The following is a 27,695-nucleotide window of genomic DNA, read 5'->3' as shown; positions in this document are numbered from 1 at the left end:
TTTTGTGAAAATGGCTTCAAATTCCAATTTTAGTGAGACACTTTATAATCAGTTCCCCAAAGTCTAAGTGATATGCTAGAGATCAATGTCAGAACTAGATGGAAACTTTGAGATGTGCTCAGCCTGATCTCTTGTTATACAGCTGGTGAAATTAAGGCCCAGACAGGTCAAGTGACTGCTCTCGAGTTCGTAACAGTGAGGGAGTCTCATTAAACTTGAGGGGCCTCAGTACAGGGCCTTGTGTACAGCAAGAGGTCTGGATGAGTTCTCAGGGTTAAAGGCCAGGTGGGTGGTTGTTCCTCAGCCTCTCAGTTCTGGGGGCCATGGAGCGGGGGCTGAGATATGGGCAGTGCCCGTGGCTCTTACCAGCATAGCCTCCATGCCCTCAATTAGCCGATACTACTTGCAATTTCTTTCATAGTAACATATGGCCCCATTTTGAACAGTTTGAAGAAGGCATCCTGAACATTTGCCTCTCAGTCCTGGATAACAGTCTGAATTTTCGCCGTGACCCTGCTACGGATGTGGCCCGCAGAAACGATCCCAAATATGTTGGCCGGGTTCTCAGTGCAATGGTGAGTGATGAGAAAACCATAATAACTAGTTGTTCCCCTATATCAAACTCAGCTATGGGTTAGGCACAACCACTCATCTTGTTGGTTGATGTCTCACAAAATAAAGTTGGTGGTTATTATATCCCCGTTTTGTACACACAGAGTATGACACACCTCTAAATTAAAGGACTTGCCTGAGACACACAGGAGTGAGTGGCAGAGGCAGAACCAGACCCAGGCTGCCGGCTCCCAAGCCCTTCCCACTGTTTTGTGAGGCCTTCCTCAGATGACAAGGACTTGATCTGTGGGGGTCCACCAGGGCTGGGAGGACACAAACCTGAGACATTACTCCATCCCTGGGGCTCCTGGGGAAGGGGCTATGCTCCTTTGTTCTGACTCATCCCCTCCTCAGCACAGAGGGCTTGAGTGCCAGCAGGGAGGACAGAGGTTGACATGGTCGTCTTCTGGATGGGGAACCTGATGCCAGGGGGCTGAAGGAAATCACTCACAACTTAGCTTTCGAGTGAGTCCAGCCGGAATAAGGCCTCCAACTGCCCGCCTGGAGCCACCTTCACTCACCCACTCCCTCCACGTGAGAAACCTACCCCACCTATCCAAACACACACATTAGCTGGACACATACACAAGCTGAATGCTGGAGGAATGCTCTCTACTCAGTGGGTAGAAAACATCTCCATCAGAAAAATGTCCAAACAAGGGATAACCTGCTCAAAAGTTAGAAAGCTAAAAGTCAGAGAGTTTTGAACTTTAACCCTCTGAAACTAAACAATTACTCAGAAGTGTCATCTTCTGTGTGTGTGTGATTAATGGACTAGGCATTTCCAGTCTTTTTGGAGCTGGAGAATATCCAAGCTAATGAGCTAGTTACATGGTTAATTGAACGACCTCCTGACTACATGGTAGATATTGGGGGTCATCAGACAGGGCTTCTTAACTTGGACCTGGCAGGACAGGTGTGGGGAGGCCCAGAGAGTGTGGAGGCACTGAGGAGACGGTGGGAACCAGGGTGGCAGGAAGAGTCCAGAGAGGGAGTGGACCTGGGCTGAACCTTGAAAACCAAGTGGTCCTAGAAGGGTGGGATTAAAGCCCAGGCCAAGGTCTAGGAAAGCTGGTGTTTAGGCCACTTAGAAAGTTGAGCCTCCTCAGCTCAGGAGAGGGTGGGGGAGGAAGCTGGCTCCAGCAGCTGCTGACTCACTCCAGCCCTCGGGACAAAACACTTGATCTCAGAGCCAGGCTCCTCAGCTGCACCTCCCTGCTCTCTCTCCAGCCCTCCTGGTTGGGCTGGACCACGAGCTAATTATGGCCTGTGTGGGGCTTTGAAACACTCGGCTTTCAGTCAGAGATGAGCCTGTGATTACCACACTGGAGGCTGGAGCACCTGTGACTCAAGAGATGGAGATGGGCCGTGCAGTCTTCCATCTTGAAGGAGCCCCGTGGCCCTGATCCTGTGATTCCAGCCCGGCCATCCTGGAGAGGGTGCAGAGCTTACCCAGCACACAGAGGGGCTGTGAAGGCTGGGTCAGCTGGTCGTGGGCAAGGATCCTTGCATTTCCAGACTGCTGGTTCTCACAGGCCTTGTCTTGTGACCCCCACAGAGTGAGGGAGCAGTTCTGACTGTGACGTAGGGGTAAACGCTAATCAGTTTCATAAGGGCATACTTGCTTCTTCTGTTTCCTGTGTTGGAAGGTGAGCTTGAATGCATCGGCTTGTCAGCAATCACCCAGCTGACAAGCAGCCAGGCTGGGCTCGTGACTCAAGTTTCTCCTTCTTCTTTCTAACTTTTTTTTCTTCTTATTTGGCTGCATTGGGTCTTAGCTGTGGCACACAGTTGTGGATCTTCGTTGCAGTGCACAGATTCTCTCATTGTGGTGCCTGGACCCAGTGCAGCTCACAGGCTTAGTTGGTCTGTGGCACATGAGATCTTAGTTTCCCTGACCAAGGATCAAACCCACATCTTCTGCATTGCAAGGCAGATTATAACCACTGGGCAACCAGGGAAGTCCCTCTTTTAACTTTTTATTATAGAAAAGTTCAGACATTCACAAAAGTAGAGGAAAAAGTAAAGTGAACTTCTGTATGCCTGTCACCGGCTTCATCATACCTACCCAAGGCCAGTCTTGTTTCATTTGTGTCCCCTTCTCCATGGATTATGTGATAAATTCCAGATATCACATCATTTTGTCCCTAAATATTTCAATAGGAGTCTCTAAAAGACTCAGACTAAGAGATTCAGGTCTCTTGATTTCTAGCCTAGTGCTCTTTTCATGTGACTTATTCAAGAATCAAGGGCTTCCCAGGTGACGCAGTGGTAAAGAATCTGCTTGCCAATGCAAGAGAAGCAGGAGACATGGGTTTGATCCCTGGGTCAGGAAGATACCCTGCAGATGGGAATGACAACCCACTCCAGTCTTCTTGCCTGGAAAATCCCATGGACAGAGGAGCCTGGCATGGAATTGCAGAGTCAGATGTGATTGAGCACACACAAAAACACCCAAATACAAGAATCATGCATTAAGCTGAGTGAAATGAATGGATGGATGAAAAGCGGAAGTCCATCTTTATTCTTTTCAAGAATAAGTTAGTTGCTAAAGTTTTAAAGTGATCTTTTTAGAAGACCAGGACACCAAAAGAGAGCTTCAAACTATGGATCTTCAAGTCAGGTGGCAGCAGCCTGCAAGTTCTGGCCAGGAATTGACTGTGAGCTGATTTTCTACCCCTGCTTCATCACTGACAAGCCATGGAGCCTTCATTTTCTCTGTGAGCTGGGAATGACATGTGAATTAGGGGCAAACATGGCCTGTTAAGGAAAGCACTTTCAAATTCATAAACTTCTTGATACCCATTATCACAATTATTATCCAAATTGCCCAGAAAGACACTGAGACTTGAGGGAGTCTCCCTTCTTTAACTCCTTACCTTGCCCCCTGAATTCTGCCTGTCACTCTCTGTGCTGATTCCTTTGGGGTTTATTCCTTCCCAGATCAATGGCAACGATGACAGTGGCGTGATTTCTGGGAACTGGAGCGGTAGCTACACTGGTGGCCGGGATCCTAGGAACTGGAATGGCAGCGTGGAAATCCTCAAGGAGTGGCAAAGATCTGGCTTCAGGCCTGTCCGATATGGCCAGTGCTGGGTCTTTGCTGGAACCCTCAACACAGGTATTCTGGATGAGGTGTGCCTTTGCTGAATGGGTGGGCAGCAGTGGGGGGCCCCCAGGTACTGTCTCCACTGCACCTTGAGTCCTTAGACTGCCCTTGACTTGCAGTGTTGCGATGTTTGGGGATTCCCTCCCGAGTGATCACCAACTTCAACTCAGCTCATGACACAGACCAAAACCTCAGTGTGGATGTCTACTACGACCCCTTGGGACGGCCCATGGACAAAGGCAGTGATAGTGTGTGGTGAGTATCTGATCCTTTCTGAGCACCAATCCGAGCAGCTTCTCCCTAGCTCTCCCCAGCTCCTGCGACCAGCTCCCAACAGGAATCAGGAGGCAAGTACCATGTCAACACATGGTTTAGAATGGAAATGCTGTCATATCTTGGCCTTTTGGCTAAGATTAAGTGTAGAAAGGAAATGCCGAAGCTAGCAAGACCCAAAATAACCCTTCTCAGAGTTCTGCAAATGCTGATGGTCCATTTTATCTTGCCACCAGATGAAAGCTCTGATACCAGTGAAAAATATGATTCCTGGGCTCTGTGAAACTGCCCTGAATTTATAGGGGCCCCTAGACCCTATGATATTTTGGAAGAGAAACATTGAAATCATTGATTTTCTAGTAAGAAGAATAATGTATGTCATTTCAGGCAACCCATATGACTTAACGGGCTTTCTTAAAGAAAAGTGACATATTTTCTCATATATATATATATACATATATATATATATACACTTTCTTTGTACCTTGATTGATAGAATAAAATGTTAGCTTATTCTGGATTTCAACTGAAAATAAGAAACTTTATATGTAACTGGAAATATATATATTTCTAAACCATAAATATGACATGTGCATATATGTGTGTAATATATAATACATGCTAACTGAAAGTAGCTTATCTAAAACTTACAGACAAAAAAATAAAAATAAAAATAAAACTTACAGACATATGTCTATAACTTTGTATAGCTGCTTATATACATAAAATAGATATGGTTACAGCTATTTAAGGTTATACCATATGACAAGTTATTACCAGATGGCAACTGAAAATAATTGTCTATATGTGTATATACACATAGATGTCTACGTATATAAAGTACTACATGCATATGTCAATAATCCATTGTTTGAATTATATTATATGAAAATAATTATGTCTATATGTGTATATACACATAGATGTCTACGTATATAAAGTACTACATGCATATGTCAATAATTCATTGTTTGAATCCTCAAAGGATATACATATAATAATCATTCACATGCATATACATGGCTAGATAACTTAATAACAGATGTCATCTTTTTTCCAAATGTTCAACTTTGAGATAGTCTGCATAAAAAATTCTTTATTGCTTATTATTCCCAGAATAAGTAGATGCAACTTTACTGAAATGTATTTAGGGTAACTAATAGAATAAAGTCAATGGAATATTAAAATTAACAGAAAGAGATATTAAAACAAATAAACAACAGCCCACACCAATAATGGCACTGAATACTGTAAGCATCCCCTCCCCTCTGAAGGGAGGGACGCGTATGTAATTCACCCAAGGTCACATGGATGCTAGTGTTTAATGGGGGAGAGAAAGTTTATTTCAGATGTTTTTCCTTAATCTACACATGCATAATGTTCTCTCTAGTGATGCTGCTACTTACCGTGAGGTTTTGTTTTCCAACTTCTCATAAATGAATGTCTTTTCTTCTCCCTGTTTTTTCCTTTTGTTATTGTATCCAAAATCCCATTGCAACCTTTTCTGATCCTTGGGACAATGCCATTCCTGGCTTTGTCTTCCTTTAGAAAAAGAGATGCTTGTTCCAACAAGATGACTGATTTGAGGGAAAGGGTGGTCCCCTTAGGCTTAACCCTTCTGTAATTATCCTGCACACTAGGAACTGCAGAGGGGTCAGAAAGCATAAGGCTCAGTCCTTCTGCTGAGAGCATTTCTGGTGCTGTTAGTGGACAAAAAGTGGGGAGGCCATTAGAGGCTATTTAGTGATGCAGTCAGAGAAGGCAATGGCACCCCACTCCAGTACTCTTGCCCGGAAAATCCCATGGACAGAGGAGCCTGGTAGGCTGCAGTCCATGAGGTCGCTAAGAGTCGGACACAACTGAGCGGCTTCACTTTGACTTTTCACTTTCATGCATTGGAGAAGGAAATGGCAACCCACTCTAGTGTTCTTGCCTGGAGAATCCCAGGGACAGGGGAGCCTGGTGGGCTGCCGTCTATGACTGAAGCGACTTAGCAGCAGCAGCAGCAGTGATGCAGTGTGCCAGACAGTTAGTACTGTGGGAACTCAGAGAGGGAGCCATCAAGGAAGACCTCCTGGGAACAGAAAGTTGGGGCCTTTGAGCTGAATTTGGAATTAGACCTGAGATCTCTTGGTTACTGGTTCATGCTACACATTAGCTTCATAATTTATTCTAAATATAATCACCTTGGGGCAAGTCTGGACCCCTGGAGACATTCTCTACTGTCATTTCTGTTGGCTTCACTGCAGAGTGTCAGGCCGTAAAACTCTGATTTTTCCTGGGGGTCCCTCATCAGAACCCTCCTCAGAAAGCAGTGGGTGCTGAGCATTCCCCCTCCTCCCCCTTCCCTGTCAACTGTGGGTGGGGAACCAGCACTGGATGGTGTGTACACAGGGATTCCTGAACCCCAGTTCCAGTCCCACCACCATCTAACTCTAGAACTTGTATAAGCCACTCCATCTTTCTGGCCCCCAGTTTTCCCATCAGTGAAATGTAAATGTTGGCTTGGAACTAGATGTTCGCTTAAACCTCTTTAACTTTTTGATTCTGTGACTCTTCAGCTCACCCTACTTTTTGAGTTAGAGCTACACCTCCCAAGAGTCACTTCAAAGTGGTTCCTGCCAGGGGTTGGAGGGAATTAGCTCACAAGTCATTTTATGCCTGGAGTGAAATTACTAACCTATGTTTTTTCCTTGCCTATTATTAAAAGGACAGTTTGAGTTTGGACAGAAATTCTTCGATCTGAATCTGTATGTTGCAAACGTTAAAAGCTTTTACAACCTTGTTCAGATTTGCCTAAAGTAATAGAATGTAAGGATCAAGTGAGGTTAAGCACCTGAGAATGCTTAATAATAAAAACAGCAGCAACAATAATTTGCTGAGCAATTGTGCTTCAGGTCCCTTTCTGAATGCCTGCATGTACTCTCCAGAAACAATGAAGTAGGCGCTATTGTGATCACCCCATTTTACAGCTGAGGAACCTGAGACATAGTGTCATTCATTCAAGGGCAGATAACTTGGAAACGATGGAGCCTGGATTTGAACCCAGGCCACTTTGTAAACTATGAAGCACCAGAGAGATGCCAAAGAATGTTATCACTATTCCTGACTGATGTTTGAGAAATCTGACCTCATAACTTGAGATTTTCCAGAATAGGGGTTGGGACAGTGGCTGGACATCAACCAGCTGAAGAATCTGGGTTCTTTGGTTCACACTTAGGTGGCAAATGAAAATTTTCTATGACACTAGATGCTATCTCAGGGTTCAGTGGGGAGAAACGATTTGCCCAAAGTAGAACTGAAATAGTGTCCAAGCTAGAGGTGGACACAGGTATCTGTCAATAAGACTATTCCAGGTCAAAGAGCTTTAAGATCTCTGAGGGATCTTAGAGAGGGACCCACTTATCTCATGCCTGAGAAACCAGAGGCCCAGGGAGAAGCACTGGTAAACAACTGGAGACATTTGGGTGCTCTCAATAAGTGTCTAACTTTATGTAAGTTCCTTAACTTTCTGTACCTCAGTTTCCTGTCTGTAAAATGAAGGGCTAGGTCAGGGGACCTCAGCAATTTCTTCTGGAGCTCTCTTTGAATCACATTATAGCATCCAGTGGGGTCTGTTTTCTTCTAAGCCATTCTGCTCATGCCAGTGGTTTGACTTAAAAGGCACAAGGCTCCGGAGTTTTTACTTCTTTGGAGTCGGGACACTCTGGGAAAAGCTTCTTTATTACGGCTCCCCTCTGTACCACTGTGAAGGAGGTCTCTGAAGCCTGAAAACAAATATTTTAGAAAAGTTTGGCCAACTTTATCTTAATCTTGACATTTCTGGCTTGTTTTCCTGGTTCATTTGACTTGATCCCCCAGTTTCTCAAGTCACAGATTTGACTGTATTTGTAGCCTTTACAGAGCTCCGAGGTGAAAGGCAAATGGTGATTGCTCATTCTTGTGGTCAGGGAAGTGGAGTTGGTCAGTACTGGAGAAGAACTGTCATAACCCACACCCTTACATGAGCCCTAACTCCTAAGGCATCTATCTCTCCGTGGCCACCAGCCTCCACTACTAGTTAGCCAGTCCCCAAAGTAGCTGGAGCAGCTTGCTTAGACCCACAGCACGGAAACCAAGGCTGCAAGAGTGGCAGGGCTCCAGAACAATTCAATTCAGAGAGCATGATGCATGAATTGCATGTCAAACCCCACACTGGACACTGGGCAGCAAGCAGAGTGAGATACGCGAACCTCACTAGAGGAGTTCCCAGCTGCACAGGAAGCTGGGCGATTGTGGTACAGAAGTTAAATCAGAGACAGCATAGAGGTAGGGTTGGCACTCTCTGAGTGTGTTCAGTTCAGTTCAGTCGCTCAGTTGTGTCCAACTCTTTGCAACCCCATGGGCTACAGCATGCCAGGCTTCCCTGTCCATCACCAACTCCTGGAGTTTGCCCAAACTCATATCCATTGAGTTGGTGATGCCATCCAACCATCTCATCCTCTGTTGTCCCCTTCTCCTCCTGCCCCCAATCCCTCCCAGCATCAGGGTCTTTTCAAATGAGTCAGCTCTTCACATCAGGTGGCCAAAGTATTGGAGTTTCAGCTTCAACGTCAGCCCTTCCAATGAACACTTACAACTAATCTCCTTTAGGATGGACTGGTTGGATCTCCTTGCAGTCCAAGAGACTCTCAAGAGTCTTCTCCAACACCACAGTTCAAAAGCATCAATTCTTTGGCCCTCAGCTCTCTTTAGAGTCCAACTCTCACATCCATGCATGACTACTGGAAAAACCATAGCCTTGACTAGATGGACCTTCTTGGCAAAGTAATGTCTCTGCTTTTTAATATGCTGTCTAGGTTGGTCATAACTTTCCTTCCAAGGAGTAAGCGTCTTTTAATTTCATGGCTGCAGTCACCATCTGCAGTGATTTTGGAATCCAAAAAAGCAAAGTCAGACACTGATCTTAGTTTTCTGAATATTGAGCTTTAAGCCAACTTTTTCACTCTCCTCTTTCACTTTCATCAAGTGGCTCTTTAGTTCCTCTTCACTTTCTGCCATAAGGGTGGTGTCATCTGCATATCTGAGGTTATTGATATTTCTCCCAGAAATCTTGATTCCATCTTGTGCTTCTTCTAGCCCAGCGTTTCTCATGATTACTCTGTATATAAGTTAAATAAGCAAGGTGACAATATACAGCCTTGACGTACTCCTTTTCCTATTTGGAACCAGTCTGTTGTTCCATGTCTAGTCCTAACTGTTGCTTCCTGACTTGCATACATATTTCTCAGGAAGCAGGTCAGGTGGTCTGGTATTCCCATCTCTTTCAGAATTTTCCACAGTTTGTGGTGATCCACACAGTCAAAGGCTTTGGCATAGTCAATAAAGCAGAAGTAAATGTTTTTCTGGAACTCTCTTGCTTTTTCGATGATCCAGCAGATGTTGGCAATTTGATCTCTGGTTCCTCTGCCTTTTCTAAAATCACCTTGAACATCTGGAAGTTCATGGTTCACATATTGCTGAAGCCTGGCTTGGAGAATTTTGAGCATTACTTTACTAATGTGTGAGATGAGAGCAAGTGTGCGGTAGATTGAAGATTCTTTGGCATTGCCTTTCTTTGGGATTGGAATGAAAACTGACCTTTTCCAGTCCTGTAGCCACTGCTGAGTTTTCCAAATTTGCTGGCATATTGAGTGCAGCACTTGCACAGCATCATCTTTTAGGATTTGAAATAGCTCAACTGGAATTCCATCACCTCTACTAGCTTTGTTTGTAGTGATGCTTCCTAAGGCCCACTTGACCTCACAATCCAGGATGTCTGGCTCTAGGTGAGTGATCACACCATCATGATTATCTGGGTCATGAAGATCTTTTTTGTACAGTTTTCCTGTATATTGTTGCTGCTGCTGCTGCTAAGTTGCTTCAGTCATGGCCGACTCTGTGCGACCCCATAGACAGTAGCCCACCAGGCCCCGCCGTCCCTGGGATTCTCCAGGCAAGAATACCAGAGTGGGTTGCCATTTCCTCCTCCAATGCATGAAAGTGAAAAGTGAAAGGGAAGTTGCTCAGTCGTGTCCGACTCTTGGTGACCCCATGGACTGCAGCCTACCAGGCTCCTCCATCCATGGGATTTTCCAGGCAAGAGTACTGGAGTGGGGTGCCATTGCCTTCTCCCATGTGTATTCTTGCTACCTCTTCTTAATATCTTCTGCTTCTGTTAGGTCCATACCATTTCTGTCCTTTATTGAGCCCATCTTTGCATGAAATGTTCCCTTGGCATCTCTAATTTTCTTGAGTATGTTAGGACAAGATTTTTTGAAGGAGTTAGTATCTGAACTGCATTTGGAAAGACAAATAAGCTTTTATCAGTGTAAGGGGTGGAAATCTGGGTCACTTCTAGAGAGGGTCCCCTAACCCCATGAATTCAAATGTCAGCATAACTCAGTTGCTGTCTCTAGGGACAGTGGTTTAGAAACTTCAAAGGTCGAATTAGAATTGATTTGAATGGAGGAGCAAGGAGGGGCAGGGATCAGCTTCTTGTAAAATAAATGCTTCAGTCTGCGCTTCTATGTGCTCTTACTGGGGAAACCCTCAAGACAGGAGCGGAACCCAAGGTTGGGAGGTAGAAAAGAGTGTGACACACAACCAGAAACAAACCAGCACATGCTTGATGATGCACTTGAAAGGCACGTACACCCAAGTAAGTGTGAGCAAAGTGCTGGCTTTCAAACAAGGGAGGAACCAGGATGTGCTTATTATCTACTTTGTCTTAAATTCTTGCCTTGCAAATAAATATTCAAACATAGCCACTCACCTGTATATCTTAACCAACTCACCCTTCTCCTAAGGTTCTCTGCCAGAAACAAAATGAATCTGAAATTTGATTTTTTTCTTCCTCAAAATGTTTTCTCTTCCTCTCTTGCCCTCTCACCCTTCTAAGATCATCTTCCCACACTCCTCCTGCTTTCTCCTGGGTAAAATATAACCGACAAAAAATATAACCCACCAAAAAGATTTTGTGGGTCTGCCTGGAGATAATTTTTTTGATGACTTTTTTCTCCTACAACAGTAGGAAATCTCACAAAACATATAAAGAAGTAAAAATCATCTATAATCCTATTGTTCACATACTTTAAATATTTGATAGTTTTCTATGCAATCTTTTATGAGTTGTTGTTTTTATAGAATTGGGATCATGCATTTTATAAGACTTGGGCACAAGGCGGAGCATGTAATAGACACATCCTGCTTTTCCCCATACTTGGAAACTAACCACTTCATAGTTTTAAATCATGTGTTTTTGACTAAACAGGGTATTATGAACATTTTCCCAATGTCATTAATCTTCAAAAATAAGATTTTTAAATGTATTATATTCCATTGAATGTTAAAAGCCATTATCTCTTTTCCCACTATAATGGTAAACTGTTTCCTATTCCTTATGTTACCTATCTATTCCCCCTTTTTTTCCTACTTTAAATAACACTGTAACAGGCATTGTTATATGGAAATCTTGAGCATGTCAGTGATCAGCCCTATGAGAAAGATTCCTAGAAATGGTATATCCTAGGTTAGAGAATGAACATTTTAAATGCTTATGAACCTATTGCTATTGCCTTCCAGAAATTTTGTAATGAGCTATGTTTCATTACAGTAGTGAGTAAGGGATTGCTTTCTTCCCACTCCTATCATTGGTTGATTTTTTTTCATTATCTGTTCACCTCTCATGGCCTTATCCCTTCTGTCTTGTTTTAGAACTGACTTTTTAGCTCTTCCCCTTTTCCCTGGAGAATCTAGCAGGGTCATAGTGCACCTGATAAGTACTTAGGAAGCACTTCTAACTCCTGACAACTGTATAGTGTAGAACTCTGGATCTGGTCCGTACGGAAAGGCTTGCAAGTTTCATTTTACAACATGTAAAATGTAAACAGTTTTCCCTGATTATAAAACAATAAAAAATAAATTAATGGGGGTCATAGTAATATAGCTACCCAAAGAAAACGCTAATAATATTATGAGTTAGAGCCTTCCAGACATTCATGCTGTTTATACTCACACACATCAGATATATGTGTGTTGAGTAATCATTACCCAAATGGGACCAAATTAAATGGTCTGTTTTACAACATTTAATATCTTCCTGTATCAATAAATTAAAATTTAGAGAGAATGTTTGGTAGTTAAAAGCATGGACATTGCAGCCCTTCTGCCTGGGTTAAAATCCCATTCTGCCTATTTACTGACTTTGAGACCTTAAACAAGTCACTTCACTTCTCTATGCCTCAGTTTCCATAATTGTTGAAAGAGGATAACACTTATTCTTATCTTCCCGTATAAGAACACTGTGAAGATTAAGATATAACACAGACACTTAGTATTATTCTGTGTTGACACTTAACTGTGTTAGCGATTAGTGTTTATATAATATACATATTTTAAAATATTCGTTTATTTTGTAATTAGAGGTTCCCAGGTGGCGCTAGTGGTAAAGAACTGCCTGCCAATGCAGAAGACTTCAGAGATGTGGGTTCAATCCCTGGGTTGGAAAAATCCCCTGGAGGAGGGCATAGCAACACACTCCAGTATTCTTTTTTTTTTTTTTTTTTATGCTTAACACCATATTTATTCTCTGATGAATTAATATTTCTTTTTTTTTTTCCTCTAATTTTATTTTATTTTTAAACTTTACATAATTGTATTAGTTTTGCCAAATATCAAAATGAATCCGCCACAGGTATACATGTGTTCCCCATCCCGAACCCTCCTCCCTCCTCCCTCCCCATACCATCCCTCTGGGCCATCCCAGTGCACCAGCCCCAAGCATCCAGCATCATGCATCGAACCTGGACTGGCAACTCGTTTCCTACATGATATTTTACATGTTTCATTGCCATTCTCCCAAATCTTCCCACCCTCTCCCTCTGCAACAGAGTCCATAAGACTGTTCTATACATCAGTGTCTCTTTTGCTGTCTCATTACACACCAGGTTATTGTTACCATCTTTCTAAATTCCATATATATGCGTTAGTATACTGTATTTATGTTTTTCCTTCTGGCTTACTTCACTCTGTATAATAGGCTCCAGTTTCATCCACCTCATTAGAACTGATTCAAATGTATTCTTTTTAATGGCTGAGTAATACTCCATTGTGTATATGTACCACAGCTTTCTTATCCATTCATCTGCTGATGGACATCTAGGTTGCTTCCATGTCTTGGCTATTATAAACAGTGCTGCGATGAACATTGGGGTACACGTGTCTCTTTCCCTTCTGGTTTCCTCAGTGTGTATGCCCAGCAGTGGGGTTGCTGGATCATAAGGCAGTTCTATTTCCAGTTTTTTAAGGAATCTCCACACTGTTCTCCATAGTGGCTGTACTAGTTTGCATTCCACCAACAGTGTAAAAGGTTCCCTTTCTCCACACCCTCTCCAGCATTTATTATTTGTAGACTTTTGGATCATAGCCATTCTGACTGGTGTGAAATGGTACCTCATAGTGGTTTTGATTTGCATTTCTCTGATAATGAGTGATGTTGAGCATCTTTTCATGTGTTTGTTAGCCATCTGTATGTCTTTTTTTGGAGAAATGTCTATTTAGTTCTTTGGCCCATTTTTTGATTGGGTCGTTTATTTTTCTGGAGTTGAGCTGTAGGAGTTGCTTGTATATTTTTGAGATTAGTTGTTTGTCGGTTGCTTCATTTGCTATTATTTTCTCCCATTCTGAAGGCTGTCTTTTCACCTTGCTAATAGTTTCCTTTGATGTGCAGAAGCTTTTAAGGTTAATTAGGTCCCATTTGTTTATTTTTGCTTTTATTTCCAATATTCTGGGAGGTGGGTCATAGAGGATCCTGCTGTGATGTATGTCGGAGAGTGTTTTGCCTATGTTCTCCTCTAGGACACTCCAGTATTCTTGCCTGGAAAATCCCATGGACAGAAGAGCCTGGTGGGCTAAACTCCATGGGGTCACATAGAGTCAGACATGACTGAAACAACCTAACACACATATTTTGTAATTACAGAATTATAGAAGTAATAAGTAATTTTCATTATAGAAAATGAAAACATTGCAGAAATAAATAATGTACAACTTAGTTCATATGCACCGAAATCTGTCCATATGCATAATACTTACACCAAACCATTACTTAAACTGTGGTTATCTAAGATAATGGAATTACGGGGGACTTCCACTACTTTTTTTATGATGACTTTTTTTTTCATAATTGTAAGAAATCTCAATAATATATATTTTCTAAATCAAAATAGGTTCATCATATCAGTATATATTTTTATAAGCTTATGCATACACATACATGCTCTTGTAATTTTTCTTACTTGGTGATATAATTTAGACATCTTTCTATGTAAATGCTAGATTGATTTTGCTCATTCTTTTGGACGGCTGCATGATATTCCTTTGGATGGTTATGTCACAATTTATCTAACCATCTCCTTATTGGTAAACTTCTCCTCCATTATTTTTGCTATTACAAACAATGTTTCAGTGAACATTTTTCCGTGTACATCCATGTGCATGTATCTGAGGGTTTTTATAGGAGAAACTTCTAGAAGTGGAATTACTGGTTCAGTGGGTATGTAGATTTTTAAAGATTTTTCACACTGATTACCAAATTGCCTTTCACAAATGTCATACACATTTAAACTCCCACCAGTAGCGTATGACAGTGCTTGTTTTCCCACACAGCAATGGGTATCATCCTATGCCTTCATCTTTGTCAGTCTCATAGGTATGATAATATCTCTTTGTCATTATAATTTTTTATTGGAGGATAAATGCTCTACAATGTTATCTTGTTTTCTGCCATACAACAACACAAATCAGCCTTAATTTTCTTTTCATTGTGGTGGAGCTAAAACTATTTTCATATGTTTAGTGATCATTTTTATTGCTTATGAAAACTGCCTGCGCATTGCCCATTACTGGCGTGCTTGACTTCTTCTGTGTCCTGTTGTTGTTTAGTTCCTAACTTTTTTGTGACACCAAGGACCGCAGCCAACCAGATTCCTCCGTCCATGGGATTTCCCAGGAGAGAATACTGGAGTAGTTGCCATTTCCTTCTCCAGGGGATCTTCTTTACCCAGGGATCAAACCTGTGTCTCTTGCATTGCAGATAGGAGAATCTGGCTTTATCACTGAGCCACCTGGGAACAGGTTCTTTTGTATCTTATTGATTTGTAAATACTTTATAATATTCTTTATAGTAAGTGTCTGGTATACATGTTGCATATATTTTCCCTATTTTATTGATTTTTTCAACCTTTTTTCCTCTCTCTTCTTCAGACTGGATAATTTATACTGATCTGTCTTCAAGTTTACTCTTTCCTCTGTTATCTCTGTTCTGCTAGTAAGCCATCCATTGAATTAATTTCAGGTCTTTTTTTCCAGTTAACATTTTCCATTTGGTTATTTTTCTATATTTTCTATTTTTTTGCTAAGAGGTTCCCTCTTTTCATTTGTTATGAGCATATTTTCCTTTATTCCATTGATCATAATTATCATAACTGCTTTAAAGTTTTATTCTTTATTTATTCTAACATCTGGATTATCTAAGGGTTAATTTCTGTTGATTGTCTTTTGCTTTGAGGATAAGTGACATTTTTCTGGTTCTTTGGATGTTCATTAATTGGGGATTGTATCCTGGTCATTGGCTGTCTTGATTCTGCATTTTGTCTTAGGAGCCTACCTGGGGTAGACTCAAACTGCAAACTCTGTCTCACCTGTGGTAGGCAGCAGCTCAAGTTTCAGTTCATTCTTAAAACTTTTATCTGGACTGTTTGTGGTTTGCCTTGTATATGCCTAGCTCAGGGGTCACCCAGAAGCTTAGGCGGAGTTAATATACAAATCTAGGTTCCGCTTTCTGACTCTCCTTTCCAAGACTTCTGCCACACTCTCTAGTGATTCTAGTTAACCCAGGGTTTGTTTCTTAACTCCTCAGGTCAGAAAGATGTGGACTGTCTGTTGGAATTTTTACTGCCCTGCTCTGTACATCTACTGCAGCTTGTCCTTAGGAGCAAGGTCACCAAAGCACAACTTCCTCCATGCTAGTCTCTTCCTCAAAGTTTGACACCCTTCCAAAATCCTCCTACTCTGTCTCCTCTCTGATAGTTATCTTTTGTCAGTTTGTTGTTTTTGCATAAGAGACTATCCATTCATTATGAGTTTATTCTTCTATGCTGGAAACAGAATGATAGTCTCTTTGTTTACTTGGTATATGAAAGCTTAATATTTTTACCTAGTCATATGTATCATTCTGAAGTTGGTTCTCTGCTTAAAACTATCTTTTCCACCTCATGAATATAAAAAAAAAATGTTTTTCAAGTTGAATAGAACTTGAATTTATGTCAGACTTACATTTTCTTCCAAGTTGGACCCAACACTGCCAATGCTAATGTAGTTGTTGTGGGATTGGAGAGGAGGAGAATAGAGGGCAGAATAAAGAATGAAGAAAGCTCTGGATAACTGTTTACACCTGGTGAGGGAGGGGACCAGTGACTGAGAACATGCAGATTGGGAGATGGGGGGCTCCACTGATGAATATTTTAGGACTGGTGTGTGCATTCTTCTATCCAGATCTCAACTGCAGGGCTCTGTGGCTCTTAGCCAGACCTGTTAATCTTGCTGCACCCCATTCATTTTCACCCCACATGAAATACAGTAGTGTACCCCAACAGGATGCACAAGAGAAAGCTGTGTGGGTTTGCTCACTGGGTCTTGGCTCTAACCTAGATCCACTCTGCTTCTCAGAAAGGCAGGAGAACATGGTGATTTCGGAGTTAGGCATATCTGGGGCCACACTTTGACTTTGCATTGTTAGCTGCTTGGCTTCTCTGAGCCTCAGTTTCCCCTTTTATGAGATGAGCATAAAAAGAGTACCCCCTTAACCGTGCTGTGAGAATTTAAGGAGACGGTGCTCTCGGAGGTCTAGCACAATAGCTGGCCCAGAGTAAACTCACTTGAGTGCGAGGGCGCTGCACCGTCAGGTCAGAGGTGTGGCGCTTCACCGTTCCTCTGCTGAGCGGCCTTGGCCACGCTCTGCAGCCTGTGGTTCTGTCTGCAGGAATTTCCACGTCTGGAATGAAGCCTGGTTTGTGCGGTCTGACCTGGGCCCTTCGTACAATGGATGGCAGGTTCTGGACGCCACCCCTCAGGAGAGAAGCCAAGGTAACCAATCCTCTGTCAGCCTACTGGTGCCCCCCTTCTCTGGGTTTGGCTCTAAGTCATGACCTCTCAATCTTTACAATGGTGGGAAGCGGCACAGCAAGATCACCTAAATCTTCTCTGCCTTTGGGGGCACAGAGAGGGATTAAAACAAAAGTATTTTCAAAGTAGATTTTCCTCTTAATTGGCTTGGTTCAGGCTGCTGTTTAAATGACTGACATCCCTGCTCCCACACAACTGCTGCAAAGGCCCTGGCCCATGCCCGGTAATAGGGAAGAGTAACAGGTCCCCTGCCAACAGTGATTCTCCCACACAGCCTCTAGTAGCCCATCCCTCCCAGCACAGAAACCTTCCGTTTCCCTTTGCCTTGGGACTTAGCCCAGATTCCCTGGCTCAGCTCCAGGCCTCTGTGCTCATGGCCCCCAGCACCCCTCTCACCTTCTGGGTGTCCCCCGCCAGGCTGAGCTCTCCTTCTCGCAGGCTGGCCCTTCCCCGCCCCTGATGGCCACTCTCCCATCAGATCTCAGGCGTTGGGCTCTCCAGGAACCTTTCCTCGTCCCTCCCCTGATCTCCAGAGCATTCTTGTCCATTACCTTCATTTTCAGTTGTTTCTTTCAAAGTTAAAAAAATTATAAAAGTCATATATGCATGGTTAAGAATGGTTAAAAAAAATTCAAATCATTCCAAAATGATTTACAATGAAAATGAAGTCTTACCCCCCTCCCTTGCTGCAACATCTATACCAGAAGCAATGAGATTCAGGGAATTTGGGTGTGAGGAGGGTAACTTCCAGATATTTTCTAGGCCACTATTTAAACTTCTCACTGCAACTCATTAGTGGTTATGAAATCAAGTTAATGGGTTGTGACCATTGTTTTAAGAAATGAAATAGAATAGCATGGAAAGAAGTGAGGAAAGGAGAGAAAAAGAAACTATCAGAGTGTATTGGACATTAAGAATAAGAATTTTCCTGTGGAATTTTTGTTTCAGGACCATATATGTGCCATGATGTAAAATCTTATTTCTAGAGATCATGGTAAAAAAAAAAAAAACTGAAAGTCACTGTCACTGTTTCAGGTTTATAAATGTGTGTTTCTTTTATAAACACAAATGGAATAATATTCTTCTATTCTGCTGTAACTTACTTTTTCATCTGGGCACTTCATGAAGAAAACTGTATCTGTGTATCTATACCTGTATCTACATCTATGTCCTTCCATCCACCCATCCATCTATGAATCTATCTACCTATCTGTCCATCTCTCTGTGTATCCACACACCTACCTACCTAGCTGTCTGAGCTAGCTATGCTGAGTGCTCAAGAAGGGAGGTGATGGTCAGGGCTTGGGAGCCCAAAGAAGCAGGACATCTCTGTAGGCTGGGTTTGCAGAGAAATCTTCCAAAATCGGGGGGGTGATTTGGGAAGAATGATTTGCAGAGTAGAAAAGAGGCAGCCCTGAGCACAAGACAGTCAGACTTTCCTCTTTAGGAAACAGACTGAGGGCAGGGAGTTAGCACCAATTATGCACCTACAGAATGTGGGAGTGGGCCGTCTTCTGTGGAGCTGGAGTCTGACCAGAGTGCTATTGCACAAGATAACGGTAGCCCCAGAGGGTCCTGCTGAGTGCCCCAAGAGGAGAGCAGACAGTCAGGGTTGAAGGAGTTTGCGGTAGAGGCAGGGGAGCTGGGCGGTGGGGAGGGCCCCCAGAGAAGCAGGCTATGAGGCGGGCTGTTGCAGAGGGGCCTTGCTTTGGCACACATCCAACCTCTGCACCCTGGCCCCCAGGGGTGTTCCAGTGCGGCCCTGCTTCGGTGATCGCTATCCGAGAGGGTAATGTGGACTGGGACTTCGACATGCCCTTCATCTTTGCGGAGGTCAATGCCGACCGCATCACATGGATCTACGAGTCGAACGGTGCCTTGAAGAAGAATTCCTCAGACACTCACAGCGTCGGCAAGTACATCAGTACCAAGGCGGTGGGCAGCAACTCTCGCATGGATGTCACCGAAAAGTACAAGTATCCAGAAGGTAGGAGGGGCTTGGATGGGCTGTGCCACCCAGGGCCTGACGGTGGGAAGACAGCTTTGAGGCGGGAGAAGGAAAACTTGCTCATGCTCCTCCCGCTTTCTCAGCCAGCTGTGCCTGAATATTAGGATTGCTCCCTGGCATCTAATGCCCAGTTCCCCAGACTGTTTCCTGTGGGGACAAAACCATCAGGGGCAGACACAGTGCCAGCGGAAATGTGCTGAAGGACTCAGGCAGCTGTCAGTCTAGCTCGTCTCCAGCTGTGTCCCTTTGCCAATTGCACCATTAGGATGACAGCACCATGACTGAACATCACAGGGAGAAACATGGCCCCCACAGAAGACCCCCTAGGGTCTCTGTCAGTCCACTCCCCTTGCCTCTAAGAAGCAAAAGCAGGAAACATCCTCTGAAAAAAGAAATGGACAGTCCCCAGAGACATGGGGACTGCTTTGTCTGCTTCAGTGGGCTCCCTGAAAGCCAGATGAGGTGCAGACACCTCCTACACCATGAGGACAATGCCCGAGTCCCTGAAATCGTCAGCATCCACTTGAGTGCTGATCCCCCTAAAGTCACCTAGAAGCTGGTAGGAGGCCACGTTTAACACAAATTACGTGTGTTTCTCTGTTTCAGAAGTTGCTTTCAGTGTTAGCAAATTAATATCTCTGAGGAATCTCAATAGTGACAAAATTCTACATTTGAAGGTGATGTTCATTTTAGAAATAGGCCGCAGTGAATTAATGCTTGCTCTAGCAGGCCAGTCGCTCCTTAATGGGATCGACGTGTCACTCTAAACGCTTTGGAATAGTTGCTTTAGCGGGTCCTCACTGCTGGTTCTGAGGTGTCAAGAAAAGTGCTTTCGAGAAGGTACCCATGTGCACCCTAAAGTAAACCCCACAGTTCGGTGCCCTGGATGGCTGCTGCTGCTGGCTGCCGTATACAAAAGAGGAGAGCTGAGCAGGGGGTAGGCTCCAAGTCCAGGTGGATGAGCTGCTGGGTGTGGGTCCTTTGGAGGCATCAGAGTAATGAGATTGGTGCTTTCCGTTAGACCCCAGTGTACCTCTGCGGCCCATTCCTCCCACTGGGGTCAGATGGCCTTTCTCTCAGTCAGTAAACATGTACTGAGACCTCCCCGAGTGCCCATTCATGCTCAACTCCAGGAGGCCAGGAAGCACCCTGCAGATGGGTGCCTGCCCCTCCAGAGCTCACAGGCTGGGGGTCAGGCTTGAGTGTGACAAGCATTCTCAAAAGTGTTCTGATGTAGAAACCAGAGTAGGGGCCAAGGAACTGATAACCCCGGGCAGGAGGTGAACTCTGCCCTACCCCTTATAGCTGTGCAACCTCAAGCACGATTCTTAGCATCTCTGATCCCTCACTTCCTCACCTGTAAAATGAGAAGAGCAAGGCCTCTCTTCAATGGGATTTAAATGAGCTAGTGTATAGAAAGTATCAAGGGCAGTGCCTGGCCCATAGTGAGGACTTAATAAATAGTGATGATTTTTATCAACTTGAACATCTGCAGCCTCATCGGAATGACCTCCCAAAGTGACTTTTAAAACGCACTGTCTATACAGTTGTGTGATTCTGTGGGGCCCCTTATCTGAGTGTTACACCTTAATTCCACTTCTTGAGGGCTCTGGCTGTCCCAGCCAAACCTCCTGAGCAATGAGGAGGGGCCACAGCCAGGTGGAGGGATCCCTGCCAGACCCCTGGCAATGCCCCAGCCCTTGTGTGACAGCAGGACTGATCACTCCACCTGTTGTTGCTCAGTCTCCTTTACCTAATGATGCTTGTGTCTGATGGCCGCAGGGAGGAAAAGCCCATAAAATGGGTTGCTAAGTATTTGCGCAACAGCAACACCAAAGGAAAAAACAGAAGCAGGAAGCTTAGTCTTGAGTAAGCCCGGCAGGTGACCTATATAGGTATCTAGGCTCTGAGCCTCATTGTGCAAACGCAACTGCTTCGAGGTTCTGGGCACAGAGGCTCAGCTCCCTGCTCAGCCGTCAGACCTGGGTGTGGATTTACAGCTCGGCTAGAGAATGGGAAGGCACCAAAAGGAACCCAGCCCACCAGGAGCGATCAACTTGGGTAATTTGGCTGCCTGCCTTCTTTTCAGGGGTGTGTGGGAGGAACTACTAGACTTCAGGTCTAAACTTCTGGGGACTGGCCCTCTTTCCACCCCTAATTCTCAGATTACCAACAACTTGGACCAAACACTCCTCCTCTTTAGGACCTTAACTCTAACATGATGTGCTTAGATGTCTTCGGGGTCTCTGCCAGTTGTTACATGTAACTTATAGGAAAGATTTCACTAAATGATAAAGTGCTTCTAATAAGTCATCTTAAAATTTCACAGGTTTGTAGGGGACGTTAGGGGCAGAAGGGTAAACATGGTCATTCTTCTTTCAGTATCTCTGTCCATGTTACTGGAAAGTCAATATCTTCGCCTCGTTAGTGGATCTATCTTCCAGTCAAGGCAAGGAGACTCATGTGCACTGTGTGGTCTACCCTGGCTCAGAGGCTTGGAGTTGGTTATCAGCTCTTAGTGCCCCAAGAGCCATGGTTTCTTGGCCACAATCTTGGCCACTTTCTGGGGACTGTTTATAGTATCACATTCAGCAGCACCCACAACAAAGGCTGAACCCATCCTGTGGTTCAACCTTTGTGTTTTTGAAACCTGAACTCTCTCAACAATTTAAACTAGTCATAACCTGGAACCATACCAACTGTGGGAAGTTCTTGTCAACTGACCTAGACAGAAGTTCCACTCTCTAATTCTCAAAGCATCATTAGAAATAAAACAGAATAACATGATAAAGTGGTTTGGAATTTTTTTCAGTGAGGCAATTCTAAATCATAGTTTTCTCACTTATGAACTCATTCTAATCTTTTTAAACTCAGACTTGTTATTTTTTAAATTATCGGTTTGTTCTTTGGGCTTCCCTGGTGGCTCAGATGTTAAAGAATCTGCCTGCAATGCAGGAGACCTGGGTTCAATCTCTGGGTCAGGAAGATCCTCTGGAGAAAGGAACGGATACCCACTCCAGTATTCTTGCCTGGAGAATTCCATAGACAGAGGGGCCTGGTGGGCTACAGTCCATGGTTGCAAAGAGTCAGACATGACTGAGCAACTAACACACGCTTTGTTCTTTAAGTCTCACAAAGGAGCTTTTATTAAAAGAAAGGAGGGAAGGAGGAAGGAATGGAGGGAAGGAGGGAGGGAGAGATGGAGAGAGTGAAGGAAGGAAGGGATCTAACCTAATTAACCTAAGCAAAATATCAAGCTATGTATTTTATGCAGCTTTCCCTACAGCTCGATGGAAATTTGAGCTGATTGGAAGAGCTGGGCTGTGAGCCTCATGTTAAGGAGAATGAAATGGAGATCTGAGGGAGGTCAGACACTTGCTTGGAGGTCAGACATATGTTAAGGAGGGTGAAATGGAGACCTGGAGGAGGTCAGACACTTGCTTGGATTAGAATCGTTGCGCAAGCAGCAGAACCAGTGTTAGTTCCAGGCCACCTTTCCAGGCAGGGCACTGTTCTTTGTTCACGTTGCCACCGCATCTCTGAGATACTTCTCTCTTTTCCCACCACACAGGTTCCAGCCAGGAAAGACAAGTATTTGAAAAGGCTTTGAGGAAACTTAAACCCACAATGTCATTTAGTGCAACATCTGCAAGCAGCCTGGCAAGAGAGGAACGGGAGCCTAGCATCTCTGGGAGGTTCAAGGTCGCTGGTGTACTGACAGTGGGCAAAGAAGTCAACCTGATCCTAATGCTCAAAAACCTAACAAGTGATACAAAGACAGTGACAGTGAATATGACAGCCTGGACCATCGTCTACAACGGCACACTTGTACATGAGGTGTGGAAGGACTCTGTCACTAAATCCCTGAATCCCGAAGAAGGTAATTCAACCTGTAGGCTGCTGGGATGCCACACACTCATGGTAGCTGGTATTCTCTTGGGGTTGGAGAGTTCCTATTGGAACCAAATCAACTGATTAAGGAAGGAAACAGCACAGGGTGAGCAGTACAAGTGGGGGTGGTGCCAACCAAAGTACTTTCATGCCCTGGAGGAGAAAGGAAGAGGACTTTGGCAGTTAAAGACAAACCACAATACCCCTTACATACATTTTGCCCAGTGTGCAGAGTGCTCCTTATATACTCTTATGTACTATCACATTTGACCTTTTACAAGAACAGATTTCAGCATTCCTTTTACAGAGCCAGAAACTGAGGCTTGGAGAGATTGTGATTCACTTAAAAGATTAAGTGTCATAGCTACTAGGTGGCAATGCCAGATCCTGGTCCTGGAATTCCTGATGTGAAATCCAGTGCCACCACCCATTTTCTCGGTTTTACTGCTGCGACCCCTTCCCCTTTCCAGCTCCCACCCTACCTTACCCCCATCCCACAATGAATCACTTTCCCGGTTTGACCCTAGAGGGGTTGCAGTATACCACGAGGGCTTGAATTCCCACCAGTGTTCCCCCACAGCTGCCAGTGGGTGGGTGAAGTTCCTTGATTTCCAGTGACAGTGATGGGTTTTCTTGGAGGCCTGAGCTTCCGGGAGGAAGAGTGAGTTGGTTCTCCTGGGTAGCACAGATGGGAGGGGAACAAGGTGGAGCAGAGAGAGGCTGGGGCTGTGGAAGGATTAGCAGGCAGGTGTGCCCAAGATGGCAAAATCCTTCAAGCTGTTATGGAAAGTCTAGACGTACAAAGCAGATTAATAAGGGTGGGGTGGCTATTTGCTTCACATAAGGATCTAATAAAAACTGATTACTTATATAGCCCATCTTGAAAAAATTTTGTCTGCAGAAAAACTGAAAGCTATCACACCTGTCAGAGGCAGCATCCCCTAGCAACCTGTCTTCTGGCAGAACTGAGCAGAAATCTTCCCTATAACAAAAGCACCCGGCTGGCTGTTATTTACCTTCAAAGCTCAAGGGAAGAGCTATTTTTGTAGGACAAAAATAATTTATGTGAGGGAAATGCTTTTAAAAAAAACTGTAGTTCTGCAAGAAGCAACAGAGTTAAATGGGAAGGCAGGAGGAAACAGGCAAAATGGTCTTGGAGTCCTGACGTCATCACCTACTCTCTGGATGACTCTGTTAAGTCTCCCTCCTTTCCTGAGCCTCAGGGTTCACTGTTCAAGGGAGCTGGACCAGCTGATGCCAGGGCCTGTCGTCTCCATATTTGGGGCAGGCTGGGTAAATCCCGCCAGTGCTAAAAACAGAGACAGCTCCCTCCTTACAGCCTCACCTCAAGGAGTGTGTGACCTGTAGGTGCCGGGCACCCCCCAGCCACCTAGCATGACTGCATGAGGGAGGGGGAGACCACCCAGAGGCAGGCGAGCCCCCCACCCTTGCTTGCCCAGTGAGTCAGAGAAGGGCCTTGAAGCTTGAGAAACGGAGAAATGCTGGGGAAGGCCTCCCCATCTGAGGGGACCTTGTGACTCAGAGCATGGAGGTGGTAAGGCACCTGTGTTGTTAAAAGGACAAAGAGAACTGTGGGAAGGAACATTCTTTTGAGGAAGAGAGTGACACAGGGCCATACTGAGGGGTCTGAACTTTATTCCTGGGGCAGCGAGGGACCACAGGAGATTTTTCAGGTGACACAGAAGAGTGACATGATCTGAGGGGAAAGTGCTTCTAAAGCCCACCTGACTGGTGCATGCGGGTGACTTAGAAGCAGGAGACACCAGAAGTAGGGTGGTGGTTCCAATGCTGTTGCAATAGGATCCCAGGCTATACGGTCACCTGAGAGGACCAAGCTCTTGCGTAGACAGCCCCTGGCTTCCCTTGCTAGTTATTACCGTGCTATCATCGTTACTGTTTTCTTTATTGGGCAATGAGTTAATACTCGTATTCTTCCCTGCCCCTTAGATGGGAATTCGCCCTCTGATATTTACCAGGGCAGGGAGGAAGTCTGAGCCCCCGTGAGCTCCTCCTCCTGGAATCCGCCCAGCCAGCTGGCATCCTGGTCCCAGGGCCCCCGCTCTGCAGCTGGTGTGGAGCAGGCGGGTGTTCCCCCAGGGCCTGGTAGGGAAGATTCAGGCAAGCCTGGGCTCCAGGTACTCCCAGCCAGCCCACACTGACGCGGCTTGGCATCAGCTTTTAAGGTTTCAGAAGCCAACCCCACCTCTCACGCTGCTCCCTGGTTTCTTCTTCCAGAAATAGAGCACCCTGTAAAGATCGCATATGCTCAGTACGAGAAGTACCTGAAGGCGGACAACATGATCCGGACCACAGCCGTGTGCCAGGTCACCGATGAGCCTGAGGTGGTGGTGGAGAGGGACATCATCCTGGACAACCCCACATTGACCCTTGAGGTAAAGGGATGCTGAAGGGGCGCTGCTCCATGCTAGTCCAGCCCTCCCTGACCACAGGGAAAGCCCTGTCTGCCGACAGGACAAGCACAGTGCCCAGCTCGGCTCCAGCCTCTACCAAAAGGATCAGCCAAGAGTTCTGCTCAGAGCAGTGTCCTTGGGAAATCCCAGTGGTCCAGTGGTTAGGACTCCATGCTGTCCCTGCCGAGGGTGCAGGTTCAATCCCCAGTCAGGGAACTACGATCCTGCCAGTGGCGCAGCAAAGCATGTCCTTGCTCCCTCTCTGGAAGGATCCATGGGCACGTTGCCCTGTGGCTTCTTTGGCTGCAGCTCTAGACCCACTGGGAATGCCAGCTGAGGAGCAGCTGGAAGGCTCTTCAGCTCACTCGCTTTGAACATCTGCTGTGTCCTGGGCTGTGCTAGGCTCAGGAATCACAGAAGACCTCAAGGGCTGGGTCCTGCCTTCAGGGAACCCACAGCCCAGCCCCCAGACACATTTGTAGGGCAAATCAGAAATGGGCATAACTCACATGCATCTCCTGACTCTAGACCCCAGAGTTACAGAAGTGAAGACTCTTAGAAACCTGGTCTCAAGCTTTCATGCCCTTCCATTTCACACATGAGTGAACTGAGACCCAGAGAGAAAAGAATTGCCAAATACTGCCAGAGCAAAGGCTAGACCTCAGGGCCCTTTCCAGGACATCTGGCCAGTCCATACCCAGCAGCAGCATCTTCCCAAGAGTTGATAATGAGGATGCCTCATTTTTTTTGCAGCAGGCTCTGCTCCCAGGCTGCCTCTCAGGAATGCAGGCATGTGGGCTCTCAAAGGTCTGTGGGAGGCACTTGGAGCCACTCTGTCCCTTCCTCAGCACTGGTGCTGGAAGTATGGGGCTGACTCCAAGCCTGTCCCTACCCACACCAACCTCAGCCCAGGGTGGAGGCAGCCAGAGCCAGATAGCACAAATCTAGGGATGAGGGGCTGGCAGGCAAGGAGAGGCAGATGAGTGGATGAGGAAGATGGGTCTTCCCTTGGGACCCCATAGAGAGCTTCATGGGTCAAACTCCTCACAAATCTGCAGCACCATCTGCCCCAGCAGTCTAGACAGCAATTGCCTTTTTTGTTATTGTTGTTCCATCACAATGTCACTAGCATCCCTAGCCCCAGATTTCTAGAGTAACTTGTGACTGCCCTCGTCCCACTCTCCCTAAGCTACACCCCAGCTTCAGGGATTCCTGATTTCAGACAGAAGGCAGGGGGACCCAGGGCCTGCTCCTTGACACTAGCCTGAAATAGAGCTCTCTGGTTAACTGTCCTGGTTAGTCTGGGCTGTGCTTCAGAATGGGGGCCAGAGTGATCCATCATCTCCAAGGTTAGGGAGAGGGAGCCACCCCTGTTCTAGGCCCATCACAGTGGTTGTGAAACAGAAAGAGGCCCCTCCACGAGCAGGACCAAACAGAGCTTCTGGGCTCCGGGCTTGCCTTCTTTCCCACCCAGCAAGTTTTCATCCATGATTGTAGAAGCCGCCCCTGTTTCCTAGGGTGTTTTCAAGAAATGAAACATTCTGAGTGAAAGTTATCAGTGTTTGATAAAGTTAGTTTCTCCACCATTATATTCCCTTATCCAGTATCCTCAAACTTGCTTATAGCTTTCTCTCTTTTTCAAAATTTTGCTGTACATCATTTAGATGTCCATATCAAATCAGCTTTATCTTTCAAGAGAATCTAACATCTTTTAAAAGGAAATCAGAATACACACAGCCTGGAAATTATTTAATCCTTTAAATAAATATCTGCTCTTTCTTCTTTAGGACATCTTTGTATGCATTTGCCCTTTAACACAACTTCTCCTTTACTTTAGACTTGAGAGAATCAAGATGATCTAATTGTGATTGAATGAATTAATGCATAGCTGACTCAGAGCAGGGCACATGGGTGATCTGTATGAGAAGATAATAATTTGGGCAACACCCTATTGTCTTATTTATGATTGGGAGTAGGCATTGAGGACTTTTGAACCAGATTATACAATCTTTCAAAGACTGAGGTCCTTCACATTGGCCTGTGACCTACTGACAATGTCAGACACAGGTTTCTGAAGTGGCTCTTATCCTTTTCTTTGGGTGTATGTATAGATTTAGGTCAACAGGATAGAGTGGTAAGCAGCCATAAAGAAAGGAAAACAAATATA

At 44.9% G+C, this 27,695-nt stretch overlaps 1 protein-coding gene across 1 annotated transcript in view; it reads left to right on the top strand.

Moving 5' to 3' along the window:
• The window catches only part of TGM3 (transglutaminase 3), a 43,970-nt gene that overhangs the window by 14,157 nt on the left and 2,118 nt on the right, over window positions 1-27,695 (top strand). The window contains exons 5-11 of the mRNA XM_005893928.3: window positions 447-575; window positions 3,556-3,733; window positions 3,841-3,976; window positions 17,055-17,158; window positions 18,942-19,184; window positions 22,777-23,085; window positions 25,353-25,510. Coding sequence (XP_005893990.2) covers window positions 447-575; window positions 3,556-3,733; window positions 3,841-3,976; window positions 17,055-17,158; window positions 18,942-19,184; window positions 22,777-23,085; window positions 25,353-25,510 — 1,257 coding nt within the window. The remainder of the gene's footprint in view (window positions 1-446; window positions 576-3,555; window positions 3,734-3,840; window positions 3,977-17,054; window positions 17,159-18,941; window positions 19,185-22,776; window positions 23,086-25,352; window positions 25,511-27,695) is intronic.

The sequence above is a fragment of the Bos mutus genome, chromosome 13, assembly GCF_027580195.1.
Source record: "Bos mutus isolate GX-2022 chromosome 13, NWIPB_WYAK_1.1, whole genome shotgun sequence".
NCBI classification, from domain to species: domain Eukaryota; kingdom Metazoa; phylum Chordata; class Mammalia; order Artiodactyla; family Bovidae; genus Bos; species Bos mutus.
This window is presented reverse-complemented; position numbering and strand designations above follow the sequence as displayed.